The 12449-nt window shown below is 43.7% G+C and overlaps 1 protein-coding gene across 1 annotated transcript in view; it reads left to right on the top strand.

Moving 5' to 3' along the window:
• Positions 1-3728: 3728 nt before the first annotated feature.
• The window catches only part of ARHGAP33 (Rho GTPase activating protein 33), a 41380-nt gene continuing 32659 nt past the window's right edge, over positions 3729-12449 (top strand). The window contains exon 1 of the mRNA XM_087939895.1: positions 3729-4008. Coding sequence (XP_087796021.1) covers positions 4003-4008 — 6 coding nt within the window. The 5' untranslated portion in view covers positions 3729-4002. The remainder of the gene's footprint in view (positions 4009-12449) is intronic.

Genomic DNA, 12449 nt, shown 5'->3' on the forward strand with positions numbered 1-12449 from the left:
TTGATTGGAAAAATTGATTGACCAGAGAAGAGCATTAAAAGAACCTAGAAAAGGCTAGGATGGTTCCAGTGCATTAGCCTCAGCAACCGAGAGCCACGCATGTGTATCCCACGGATAAAATTCTGGGAGAGCATTTTTGATGATTCAGAGAATATAAATAACAGGGTAAGACAGACCCGAGACAGCAAGAAATTCTGTATGGTTCCTTGGGATGGAGGTTGGGGGCCATTTCTCAGCAGAACTTGGGTGCTGATAATTTCCTGAGTGTAATGCTGGGGTACAAATCAAGCCTAATTTTGTTGGAATAAAAAGGTAGATAAAAAAACAATATAGGAGAGAGAGATGAATGGGGATTCCAGGATGGGACAGGTGGGTCCTTGGCTTACAACCATTCATTTAGTGACTGTTCTAAATGACAACTGCACTTATGACCGTTTTTCATACTTATGACCATTGCAGCTTCCCCATGGTCATGCGATCAAAATTCAGGCACTTGGCAACTGACTCATATTTATGACGTTTGCAGTGTCCTGGGCTGATGTGGTCACTTTTTCGGACCTTCGGACAAGCAAAGTCAACGAGGAAGCCCGATTCACTTAATAATCATGTTACTAATTCAACCAATGCAACGATTCCCTTTAACAACTGCGGCAAGAAATGGAGCAAAACTCACTTAAATGTCTTGCTTAGCAACAGAAATGTTGCACTCAATTGTGGCCATAAGTCAAGGACTTACCTGTACCGATAGAAGAGAATATTTGTTGCCCAAGGTTGATCTGTGGGGTCCTTGGTGCTCTGTGAGCTTGGTGGTTTTTCTTGCACGCACATTTCATTTGCAATGTTCATTTGCAATTATCAGCGCTAGTAGTGCTGCTCCCTTCCAGCACTGATGAGGTTACCTGTTATTTTGCACTGACTGCATCAGAAACAATGGGAGAGGTTGCTGATTAATAGGGCTTCCTCAGTGGATTCCTGAATTGTCAGCACTGATCTCAGCTGACCTCCCTGAGTGACCTGGGAGGATCCACGCTTCAGATGATACAGCTGGGGCCCGTATTGAGAAATAACTTACTCCATTAGATACTGGAATCTCACTATGTCGTCTACCTTGGCTTGATCTCCTTAGGATGACAGAGCCATGTCAGCTTTTGTAAGGGCAGGATTGCACCAATGCACAAAACATTCCTTCATGGATATTAAAGATTGGGAAAACTATCATCTGAGCATCTGTAAGAATGATGGTCCTTCTGGCCTTTATAGGATAATTTTTGATGTGTATGAAAGAAGGCAGGAGACGGGCTTTGGGTTCAAATCGGCAGTGTCAGCCTTCAATATTTTCTCTCTTTGTGTCTTTCGGCTGTCATAATTAACAGGGGGAAGAGGGTGGATATGGTTATGGGAAGTGAGCTGGAGGTGTTACAAACCAGAACTGTATAAGCTGGGAGGGAGTAGATTCTTGCTTAGGCTTCTATCTTATGCTGTGTGCAGCTGCAACTCTTTATCAAAATATGTCAAGGTCAATGGACAGAGGCCTCATCACCACCTGGAGATGCCCACATGATGATATACAGAACTTTTAATTGGATGAGCCAATTGAAGTATTGGGGGTGGGAACGTTGTCATCACTTTGTATATGTGATTTACGCGCTCATTTTCTCAGATTCAGAATTCTTTTGTTGCTACCACTTGATTTCCAGCAAAAGATATCTTTTCTCTAATTAATGGAGTCTAAGTATTTCTTTCTTGGATTTTGCATGGAGCACCAGCTGACAGGCAGCTTGATCCCAGTTAGCTTGTTCTCTCCTGTTCCTTCAGTAGTTAGGAAGCAACAGTTTTTCAATCTTGCTTTCCTCCCACTCCCTTCCTGAATTCCAGAGGTGATGGACTTTGTTCCCCGTAATCCCTAACTAGCCACTAGGCTTTTGGGAGTTAGTGCCCATCACATCTGGAGAGTGACCTTTGTGCGTGAGAGGGGCGAGGGCTTCTCTGCCTCTTCAATACCTCTGATTTATTATGTCTTATTCCTGGGGGGTTGTCAGCAACCCGCAGCTTTGGAGCTGCATGCGAGTCTTTGGGCCCTCTGCTGTGGCTCCCTGTTGGCTGCCCCTGCCCCTTACTCTCCCCTCCCAGTCACTCCTCGCCTGGCCCGAGAAAGTAAAAAACACAAATAAGAGGAAGGGACACCCGGAGCCCTAAAACCTGGGTAGGCGTAGCAGGGGTGGGCGAGTCATGTGACTGGTGGGAGTGACATTGAGTTGGCCACACCCACCCAGGTTTTGAGACTCCTGGTGTTTTCGGTGGGAAACGGGTCCAAATGGCTCTTTGAGTATTTAAGGTTGCCGACCCCCTGTTCCTGGGTAATCATCCAGGCTTGGTTTTGTTTGTGGACCTACGAACGTAAAGATTTTGGAAGCAGGGGTAGGTGTGGATAATTGGGGTGGGGGGAACACAACCTATTCCAAATGGGACCTGACTCCATCCAGGTGACAACCCTTCTCTGGAGCAACACAAGTGCTTTCAACTCTTTTCTCATTCAGCCACAACCAGCCGTAGAGTAGAGTAGAGTAGAGTAGAGTAGAGTAGAGTAGAGTAGAGTAGAGTAGAGTAGAGTAGAGTAGAGTAGAGTAGAATACAATAGAATAGAATACAATAGAACAGAACAGAACAGAACAGAAAATATGGAATGGAATGGAATAGAACAGAATAGAACAGACTAGAACAGAACAGAACAGAAAATATGGAATAGAATGGAATGGAATAGAATAGAATAGAAAATATGGAATAGAATAGAATAGAATAGAATAGAATAGAATAGAATAGAATTCTTTATTAGCCAAGTGTGATTGGACACACAAGGAAACATAAAGAAAAAATAAAACACATTCATCCAGAATCATAAGGTACAACACTTAGTGATAGTCGTAGGTTACTAAATAAGCAATCAAATCATGCTAGGGAGCAAATAAAACAATATAAATTGTAAAGATGCAAGCAACACGGTTGTAGTCCTACGTGGTGACTACATGAAAAAAAAGAAAAGAAAGAAAATATAAGAAGAGGGAGGTGGCTGGTTTATACAAGGACCGGGGAATGTGGGGGAAAGAATAAATATTGGTGGTTTTTTTTTGAATGTGCTAAAAAGGAGGAGGGACGTGAAGTCTCCCCAGGCGCCGGGTTTCTACAGGGCAGGAGGGCGGCGGCGGCAGCAGCGCGAATGAACTGGATGGAGGACCTGGCAAATATCGGGGTCTCCAGGAAGGGGGGGGGAGGCAATCGGAGAAAGCGGGGAGAAAGGGCTCCAGGTTCCTTCTGTCTGTGTGTGTGTGTGTGTGTGTGTGTCGTGAGATACAGAGTTGCCGGCTGCGCTAACAGAAGCCCCTTTGTGCAGCTCCTTCGCCGGGTGCCCTTTTTGTGTTTATATTTTATATACATCTATCCATAGATTTATATTGATATTTTGCATTGAAAAGCAAGGCGGGGGGGCGGGGAGAGAAGGAACTATCCGCTTCCCCACCGCCACCTTCCCGGCCTCGCCGCCGCCGCCGCCGCCGCCTTCTCGTGGCCTCGGCTCGTATTCCCTTTTGTTGCAAGCAAGCGATCGATTCCCCGCTACTACCACTACTCCTCCGCCGCCGCTGCCTGCCTCCTCCTCCTCCTCCTCCTCCGCTCTTTTCTCCAAAGGCTGAACCCGCCCCCGCAGCCAGCCAGCCAGCCAGCCAGCGAGAAAGCGAAGGCAAGGAGCGAGCGAAGAAGGCACGAGCGCGCCATCCCACGCCACCTCGCCTCCGCTCGCCCGGCTGCTGCCTGGCCTCAAGGGCCGGCTGGAGACCCAGGGAGGAGGAGGAGGAGGAGGAGGACGGGCCAGCATCCGAGGGGCCGGGCCGGAGCGGATCGGGCGTCGGCGGCGTCGGGCGGCTGCGCTGCGCCCTCCCCTATTGTCTCCGCTCCGGCTCGGGACTGGCTCGGGCGGCCGTCGGCGCGGCACAGCGGGCTCGAGGCGCCATGGTGGTGAGTGAAGGCTCGGGGTGGGCAGGGCAGGAGCGGGGTCTGTCCGTCCGCCCGGCTGTCTGGCTGGGGAGGGGGCGACGGCGGAGGGCTGGGCAAGCCCGGCTCTCCCGCTGCCGCGACACGATGCACCTGTTACCATCGGAACCCAGAAGGGGCGCCCCGCGCGACCCAGCCCCGCCGCGACGCGACGCGCTGACTCGGCTCGCCGACTCTCGCGCGTGGTTGCATAAGCGGCCAGAGATGAAAGTCTCCGCGAACCTCAACCTCAGACCCTGCCTCCTCCGGACCCCCCCACTCCCCGCTCAGGTCAGGAGTCCGGGTGGGGGCGGCTCATTCCGAGGGGATCCCCCCCATCCCGTCCCCGAATCGCCCCTTTGCCCAATGCCTTTCCTCTCCCCAGCTCCAGGGAACCAGGCATAAGGGAAAAGTCTTTGAACTCATTAAGATCTGGGCAGTGCCGACGGTTTGGATGTCCTCAGGAGACCCCCCCCAACCAGGTTCAAATGGCTCTGCCCAGGGAACACTTTATTTTTTTATTATTAAAATAAAAAAGGTCCCTCAGAAACATCTCCAAGCCTTCCTTACCTTGGCTATCTTAAACGTTAGATCGGATCTGCATCTGGTAAATATTAGGTTGGAGCCACATATTCCCCCATTACCTTTCTCCACTTTACATAAGCTCAGTTCTTGGGAAGCTGTTACCATGAGTTCCCTGGCCTGGTCAGCTGGATTTGCACTCTTAAGAAGCAAGAAAGGCAGAAATAGGCCATTCATTAAGAGGAGGAATGGAAATGTCAATGATGCCAAGTGGAATATTATCCTATTTTCTGGCTGGACACTTTCTTCCACTGTGTTATCTTCAAAACCAACAGGCAAAGTTTCCTGATATTTGGGGTTTAATAGAAACATCTAATACAAAAGGCATTTCTTTCCATCTAGCTTAACCCAGTCAGATCCAAAGGCCTCATTTTTGTTATCTTCCCATTCTGGTGCACCACCTCCTATCATCCACAGCAGTGGTAATGGTTTATGAGAGCTGGAATGTAATACTTCAAGAAACCCAGCATAATTCTGGCTCACATATCCTATTCAGTGCTATTTTGCTTTAGCTATGGTTGTTGAATAAGCCTCAGTATCTTCAAGCTATGGGCTAAAGACATAAACCATGATTTGTAAACATCAGTAGCTGGATATATGTAACCTACATCAAGCTGGTCATATAATGGTTTTAGACTTAGAGTGATAGATGAATCTATTCATTCGTATCTCATTCTATGTATACTTTGGCTGAGTGGACAGGAATAATGCTTTTTTTTTTTTTTAATCTGTCCAAAAAGAGTAAAACATGGCTTAGGATGGGCTTGGTTTCACAGGCTGTCCTCCTGCTATTCAACTATTCAACTAATCAAACAGGTTTTGCAGATTTTTTTGAAACAGATCCAAAAATCTGTAAAGCTTTTTTTCCCCACCAGCTATGACGCATGTATATACCATAAGGAAGGGTCATTTTCTTGGATTGTTTTCAGAACTGTCCACCCTCGTAACTACCTAGCTTTATTCTTTTGAGCAGAAGAATATTCTCAGCTATGCTTCCTATGTTGTCCCAGTGCCATCCCCCGCTTGTCCTACTCTTCCTTCCTATCCCCTTAGAGATAATGTTTCCCCCTTCCACCGCATAAATGTGAACCCACATAAAAAGGTTAATAAGTCCTGTTTCATATTTATTCTAAAACAGGAACAACATCCTCTATCCCTACATATATATGCACAGTGAACATGCAAATGTAAGATGAATAAACAAATCCTTGCTTAAGATCTAGGTCAGTGTTTCTCATTCTTGGCAACTTGAAAATGCGTGGACTTCAACTCCCAGAATTCCCCAGCCAGCATAGTGAGAATTCTGGGTGTTGAAATCCACACATCTTCAAACTGTTGAGTGTTTGGTGTTAAGAAACACTGGTCTAAGCACAGAACACAATGGCAATCAGGTTCAATGATGACTGGGATTATTCCTGGAAGAGCCTTATCATTGAGTAGATTGAGATGGGCAGTGCCTTGGATAGCAGCTCATCCCCAACTCATTATATGTGGACGCACCTGTATTCCTTATGTTGGAGCCAAGCAACCAAACCCATGTTCACTAAGTTAACATTAATCTCACCTTCCAACACCCCCCCACCCCCATGTAATGGACAATTTTGGCCTACTGCCATTAAAGTAAGAGCCATTGGCCAGTAAAGTCAGTAAGAAACAAGTAAGCCAATGGGCCATCACTAGAGAGATGGGCACCACAAAAATCTAATCAACAAACAAACAAACTTGGCTACAAGGTAAGCAAGCTCTTCTTGGTTAACCTTGGCTGTTGTAGTTACCCGTTGCATGCCGTATTCTGACAACCAATGCTGCTCAAATCCTGACCTGAACTATTAGGATAGAAAAAAAAAGTGCCTCTTATTTTATCATTGTTCAGTGTCCCATTTTGCTTTTCTAGAAATGTGTACCTGATAGCTACATCTATTTGAAATGACAGGGTTTTTTTTAGATAGTGTAGAAAGACCATAAATACTGTCTTTCCCAACTGTGAGAGACAGAGAAAGATACACAAATGATAAATCTTGCACTGCTTTTTAAGAAATCTTGGTTGAAAAATTCTTAGTTTGGGTGAAAAGGTGATGATCATATTGGAATATCGTTGTATGTTGCCCACTTGAGAGGAAGTTAATCCAGTACTAATGATAGAAGGGAATATTTGTAATTTGGGTTGAACTTGTGATGTTCTTGGTGCTCTCTGAGCCTGTGGGTTTTTTTTTCCAGACATTTCATTACCAAACTAGGTAACATCATCAGTGCAACGTTAGTAACCTACTACTCTTCACTCCTCTCTCTCTCTCTCTCTCTCTCTCTCTCTCTCTCTCCCCACAATTGTTGCCATTCTTCACGCTTGTGTTAAGCTCTACTATAGTGGAATATTTTTTATTTTGCTTTCATAAAGATTGGTCCTTTGGGAATTGACTAGAATTGGGCAACTTACACATTTGAGGACAGCTTAACCATTCACTCAACTGATTGACTTAGATGGAGAACTAAAGTTTACCTGCCAAAATACGTTCTAAATCAAGGGTCTTCAAACTTGACATGTTTAAGACTTGTGAACTTCAACTCCCAGAATTCCTGAGTTAACGTGACTGGTAGAGGAATTCTGGGAATTGAAGTCCCTATTCTAAATAAATGCAGAGTTTGGAAAAGAAAGGAGCCCTGGGTACTTTAAATGATTTCAAAGACATTTGAGTGTAGAGTGAGTTTTTGCAAAGACTTTATGAAATGCTTTAAAAAAAAATGACACCTGTTATGGAGAATATTCAGAATGTGATGAATGTTGACAATCCCAGTTGATTCTTCTACATACAGTAAAAACAGCCTCAGCTACACATATCATATGTGAAGATTGACAATCTTCTATAGCTTTCCAGATAACAATTTTATTGCCAGCTTCAGCTAAGACTTGACTTACTTTAACCTGGTTTCTAGTTGATGGAAGAAACCAGGTGTTGAATGTTACGTATAATCAGTTTTTAGCTTTTCACAATCTGTAATGAAAAGCGCCATGTGGGTTTGAGATATTGCTTTAGAAAATTGATGATGGAGCAAGATTAGATATTAAATGCCGAACAAGTCAGAGAGGTACTTTCCGTGGAAACGCACACAGTAGGGAAAAACAATTTTAGGAAGAAAAGATTGCTTTTTTGAAGATCGATAGTGGCCTTGCTTATCAGTTTGGGGCATAATTTTATAGGTAGCAGCAAATAAAAGGAAGTCATCATCATGGGATATGCAACAGTGGCATTTAAAAGGCAGTTTCTTTTTCAATATCTACTCCAGATTTCCAAATGGTACACAACATTTGTTGCAATGCCTGAGGAAATAAGATTAGTGTTAGAGTTTTCTTGTATCAACATGGTTTGTAAAGAACGAAGCCAAAGAAACACAAGAGTGTTGATCAATGGTATTTATTAGCAAAAAGGTTGAGAATGTAAATCCAACATCAAAATAGAGTTCCAGCAAGAATTCTGTTTTCAGATTTTATATATATATACTGTATTTTTGATGTATAAGAGTTGAGTCTTTAGGAAAGGTGGTGAAATCATGCATCTGTTCTATATCACTAGACATTATAACAATTTGCTTATTATGCTTATGAGTTGACTTTAAGTACAAATCAGGATTTTGTAAATGGAAACCCTCTGATTCATTTAAGAACCTTAAATGAATTGAACTGAATTAGCATTAATGTATTGGTGTGACTCAGTTTACAGAGATTTGGGCTCAATTGCTCATTGGTTATATCACACTTACTGGGTGATCTTGGCCGGAGAGCATATCTCAGCATATTTCCATGCTCTGTAAATGTATTTGTTTATTTTCTGTTTATTATCTTGTAAAATGTGTGAGCAAGATACCAACATTCCCCAGTTCAATTTTCAGCAGATCCTATGGAAATGTGATTACGATTTAAAAGTCTTCTCAAATTTTCTACCTTGCTCTTCGATCCCAGTAGATTCTGAGCATGGCTTATGAGGCAAATTAAATTAGAGTAAATAATTTTTTTAAATGACTGTAAAGAAGTAATTAGTTGACAGAGAAAATCCAATTTTTTTTACCTGTTGCTCTAAAGATGCCAAACAGCATCAGGTAGATTTGAAGATAGAATTCCAGACCTGGCTAATTCCTTCCAAACAACCCTACACATACACTAGATTCATACATCATAACTAAATTTTAATGTGAATTTTGTGGTTCTGACTTAAGGTAGATACTTAACGTGTAGTGTGGCTTATAAACAATGGGGTCTATAAACCAATTGCAGTTGTTCAATAAACTATGTGTAGCAACTCTCTTCTTTTTTTCTCTTGGGGGGGCCCAGATGGACTTTTGCCTGCTTGGTTGGAAACTTCTTTTCCCTTCAAGTCAGTGGTGTGTTTCAAATATTTTTTAACCACCGGTTCGGTGTGTGTGGCTTGGTGGGTGCACTTTGCGCATGCACACACACTTCGTGCACACACATGCACCAAATGTGCACTTTGCGCATGCACAGAGGTGTTTTGAGTCACCTCCTGCAATCCTGCACTCTCCCTGACGCTTCAGCAGTGCCGCGTGGCAATTGCTGCCCTGCGCAAAGCAACTGCGCTTCAAAAGCAGGACATAAAGGTTAGTATGGGAGCCCAGGCGGGCGGTGGGGCCCAACAGCAGAGCGTCTTAGAGAATCGGTTTGGTCAATGCTGCTCATCACCGCAACCGGCTTGGCCGAACTGGGCCGAACCGGTAGAATACCACCACTGTTTCAAGTTCCATTCTCTTTATCAACTAACAGGGCCTTATAGATACCTCGGTCTAGGCATTTAGCGCTAAATTTGGAGGATGGTTTTTGTTCTCTGACCACACTCCTAGGAAAGGAAAATTAAGGGGAGAAGAGGAAAAATTATTCAATTACATTGCAGGTTCTTTTCATAACAATAACATTGAACAGCTTAATTAATAGTGTCCCACTGAAAGTTTCAAAGCCACTTTGAGTCAGAAACCCTACACCATCCAGCAGGTCTGCTGGCTCATATCATGGCCTCCAGAGTAGTGGATATTTTGTCTCACTTTTGGAGAAGGTCTCCACCCAAAAACAATTCCTTGTGCTCCTTCTTCACTCAGGTGATTCTCTCCAATAGAAATAAATGTGCAGGATAGATACTAATTCTTATCTCTTCTAGTCCTGGCCTTTTAGAGCAATCTTCTTTCAGCTTGATCCTGTCAGGTGTTTCGAGTCATAATTCTTACGTATCACCTACCCAAATTGGCCATGATGTGAGTTGTAACTCAATATATCTTGAGAATGCTCAGGAAAAGAAGGTTTAAGGTTGGAAGATCAAAACCAGCTCCTGTATGACATGAAGATCACGCAGATTTTGGATTTCTGCTTAAACATCCAAAAGGTTTAAGAGCCAGATGGTGGCCTCAGAAAGCATTCTGTTTCTCCAGAAATGCGTAGTAAATATAACACAGGAGATGACATCACCACACTTCACCACAGACCAACTAACAGCCTGGAAGGAGGAGCTGGGGAATGGCAAAACCAATACACATGTGATTTTGCAACCTATGATTTTGAAAGAGAAAAAAAAGGAAGTGTTGGTGGCGTGAAGCTTGCACAGCGACCTGTCAATTTCCGCCTATACTGTGGCTTACATTAACAACAATATAGTTTTTGTGTCGTGAAAGGAATGGCTCTGCTCAGCTTTGATCCCACTTTAAACAGAGGGCTTTCTTCAGTTATTAACACTTTAGCAGTTCATTAGATTCGACAAAGTGCGAATGAGATGTGGAGATGGTGAGAAACTTGGAGAAAAGCTCTATAAGGAAGAATGGGAGGGTAGAGTTAAGCATCAATTTGATAGATGATTTCAAATTTTTCAGATTTTTCAAATTTCAAGCCAGCATGGAATTCTGGGAGTCCACATGTCTTAAAGTTGCCAACGTTGAGAAACACCGTTTTACAAGGCAGTAGACTAATAGAATAATAGAATGGTAGTTGGAAGGGACCTTGGAGATCTTCTAGTCCAACTCCCCTGCTCAAGCAAAAATCCCTAGAACATTTTGGTCAAATGGTTGTCCAATCTCTTCTTAAAAACCTCCAGTGTTGGAGGAGCACCCACAACTTTTGAAGACAAGACTCACCTCGAGAATCTCAAAGCAGGAATTCCAGAAGTTGGATTTTAAAGGAGTAGATCTCCTGAAGGACTAGATTACCTTTCAACTCTTCAAGGCCAATTGTGAGCTCATCCATAGTACCATTGGAATCAAAATAGCAATAGCACTTAGACTTATATATCGCTTTACAGTGCTTTACAGCCCTCTCTAAGTGGTTTACAGAGTCGGCCTATTGCCCCCAATAATCTGACTCCACATTTTACCCACCTCGGAAGGATGGAAGGCTGAGTCAACCTTGAGCCTGGTGAGAATCGAACTGCCAAATTGCAGTTCGGCAGTCAGCAGAAGGAGCCTGCAGTACTGCACTCTAACCACTGTGCCACCGAGGCTTTTGCTAAAATGATACTCTTGTAGTATTGCACTCCTCTTGCTGGTTCTCTTCCATTTATAGTTTATTGGAGGATACCTATATATCTTCTCTTATGCTATGCAGAAGTCAGTAAGTAAATCAGCTACCGCAATTATTGGATTATTGGACCTACACTGGGAAGTGCCAGCATTGGGAATCACCTTTGAGTTGCCAAGCTCATTGGACCACCCTCTTTGGGAGCCACCCTCTTTCCTTCAGCATCACCTACCTCACAGGGTTCTTACAAGGACAAAAGGAGGAGTATCCATATTTTTATGCCATTGAGTTATTTGGAGGATGGTTGAGATAACAGTGACGATAATAATTTTAGTAGTTAGCTTTCAATGGAGGTATATTCTGCTAATTAAATATACATTCTTGTCTGGTCAGAAACACTTAAATTGGACGCTGTGCCACACAGCGTAAACATTTTTTGCTGTAATACATTTATTCTTCAAGGTGTTAAAATACTATGTTTCCCCCCAAATAAGACTCTGTCTTATATTTTTTTTGCCACCAAAAAAGGCATCAGGTCTTATTTTCAGGGATGTCAGCCACTGACTAACCTCACTTGCACGCGTCGCCCCTGGCCTCCTTTTCACTGTCAGAGGCCTTCAGAAACGTCTTCTGCAGCCAGAAAGTCTTACCTAAAGACCCCTGTGGCCAATAACAGAGCTCCAGATCAATCTGGAGCTTTGTTATCAGCTACAGAGGCCTTCAGGAAAGCCTTGCTGGCTGCAGAAGAAATGGGCTGTCAAGGCAGGTGTCAGGGTGTGCGAAGCCTGGCTACAACTGTCCAAAGGTAAGTAGTAGGGCAGCTCCATCCACGCCCCCATCCCCAGCTTAATTTTTACCCCTGCTCTGGTGTGGGCGGGATCTTAATTAGGGCTTATATTGGCGGTAGGGCTTATATTGGGCACACATATAAAAAATCAAGTTAGGACTTACTTTCAAGGGAGGTAATATTTTCGGGGAAACAGGGTAACCTTTGCCCGTTTGCAACAGTATATGACCAGAGATATCTAGAATGATAACGCCTTTTCCTTGATCTTTCTCGAAGCAGATTTGAACATTACAAAAAATCTCAACAGGACATGATTTACTTGCTTTTGATATAGGATGGCAAAAATTGGAATTGGGTTATTACATTTTTGGAGGCTATTTGGAAGAGAAAGAGAGAGAGAGAGAGAGAGAGAGAGAGAGAGAGAGAGGATGTGTCAGATAAATGCATTTCTTCCTGTGCAGCTACTCAAGAATTTCTGGAACATATTTGAGGAGTGGAGCAGGGGAAAGGGGGGGAAGGGAAGAAAAGGAAATTCTGTTGCATAAGCGGAAGTCC

Source organism: Pseudonaja textilis, chromosome 10, assembly GCF_049901715.1.
Source record: "Pseudonaja textilis isolate UNSWEBS1 chromosome 10, rPseTex1.2, whole genome shotgun sequence".
Taxonomy (NCBI): Eukaryota; Metazoa; Chordata; class Lepidosauria; order Squamata; family Elapidae; genus Pseudonaja; species Pseudonaja textilis.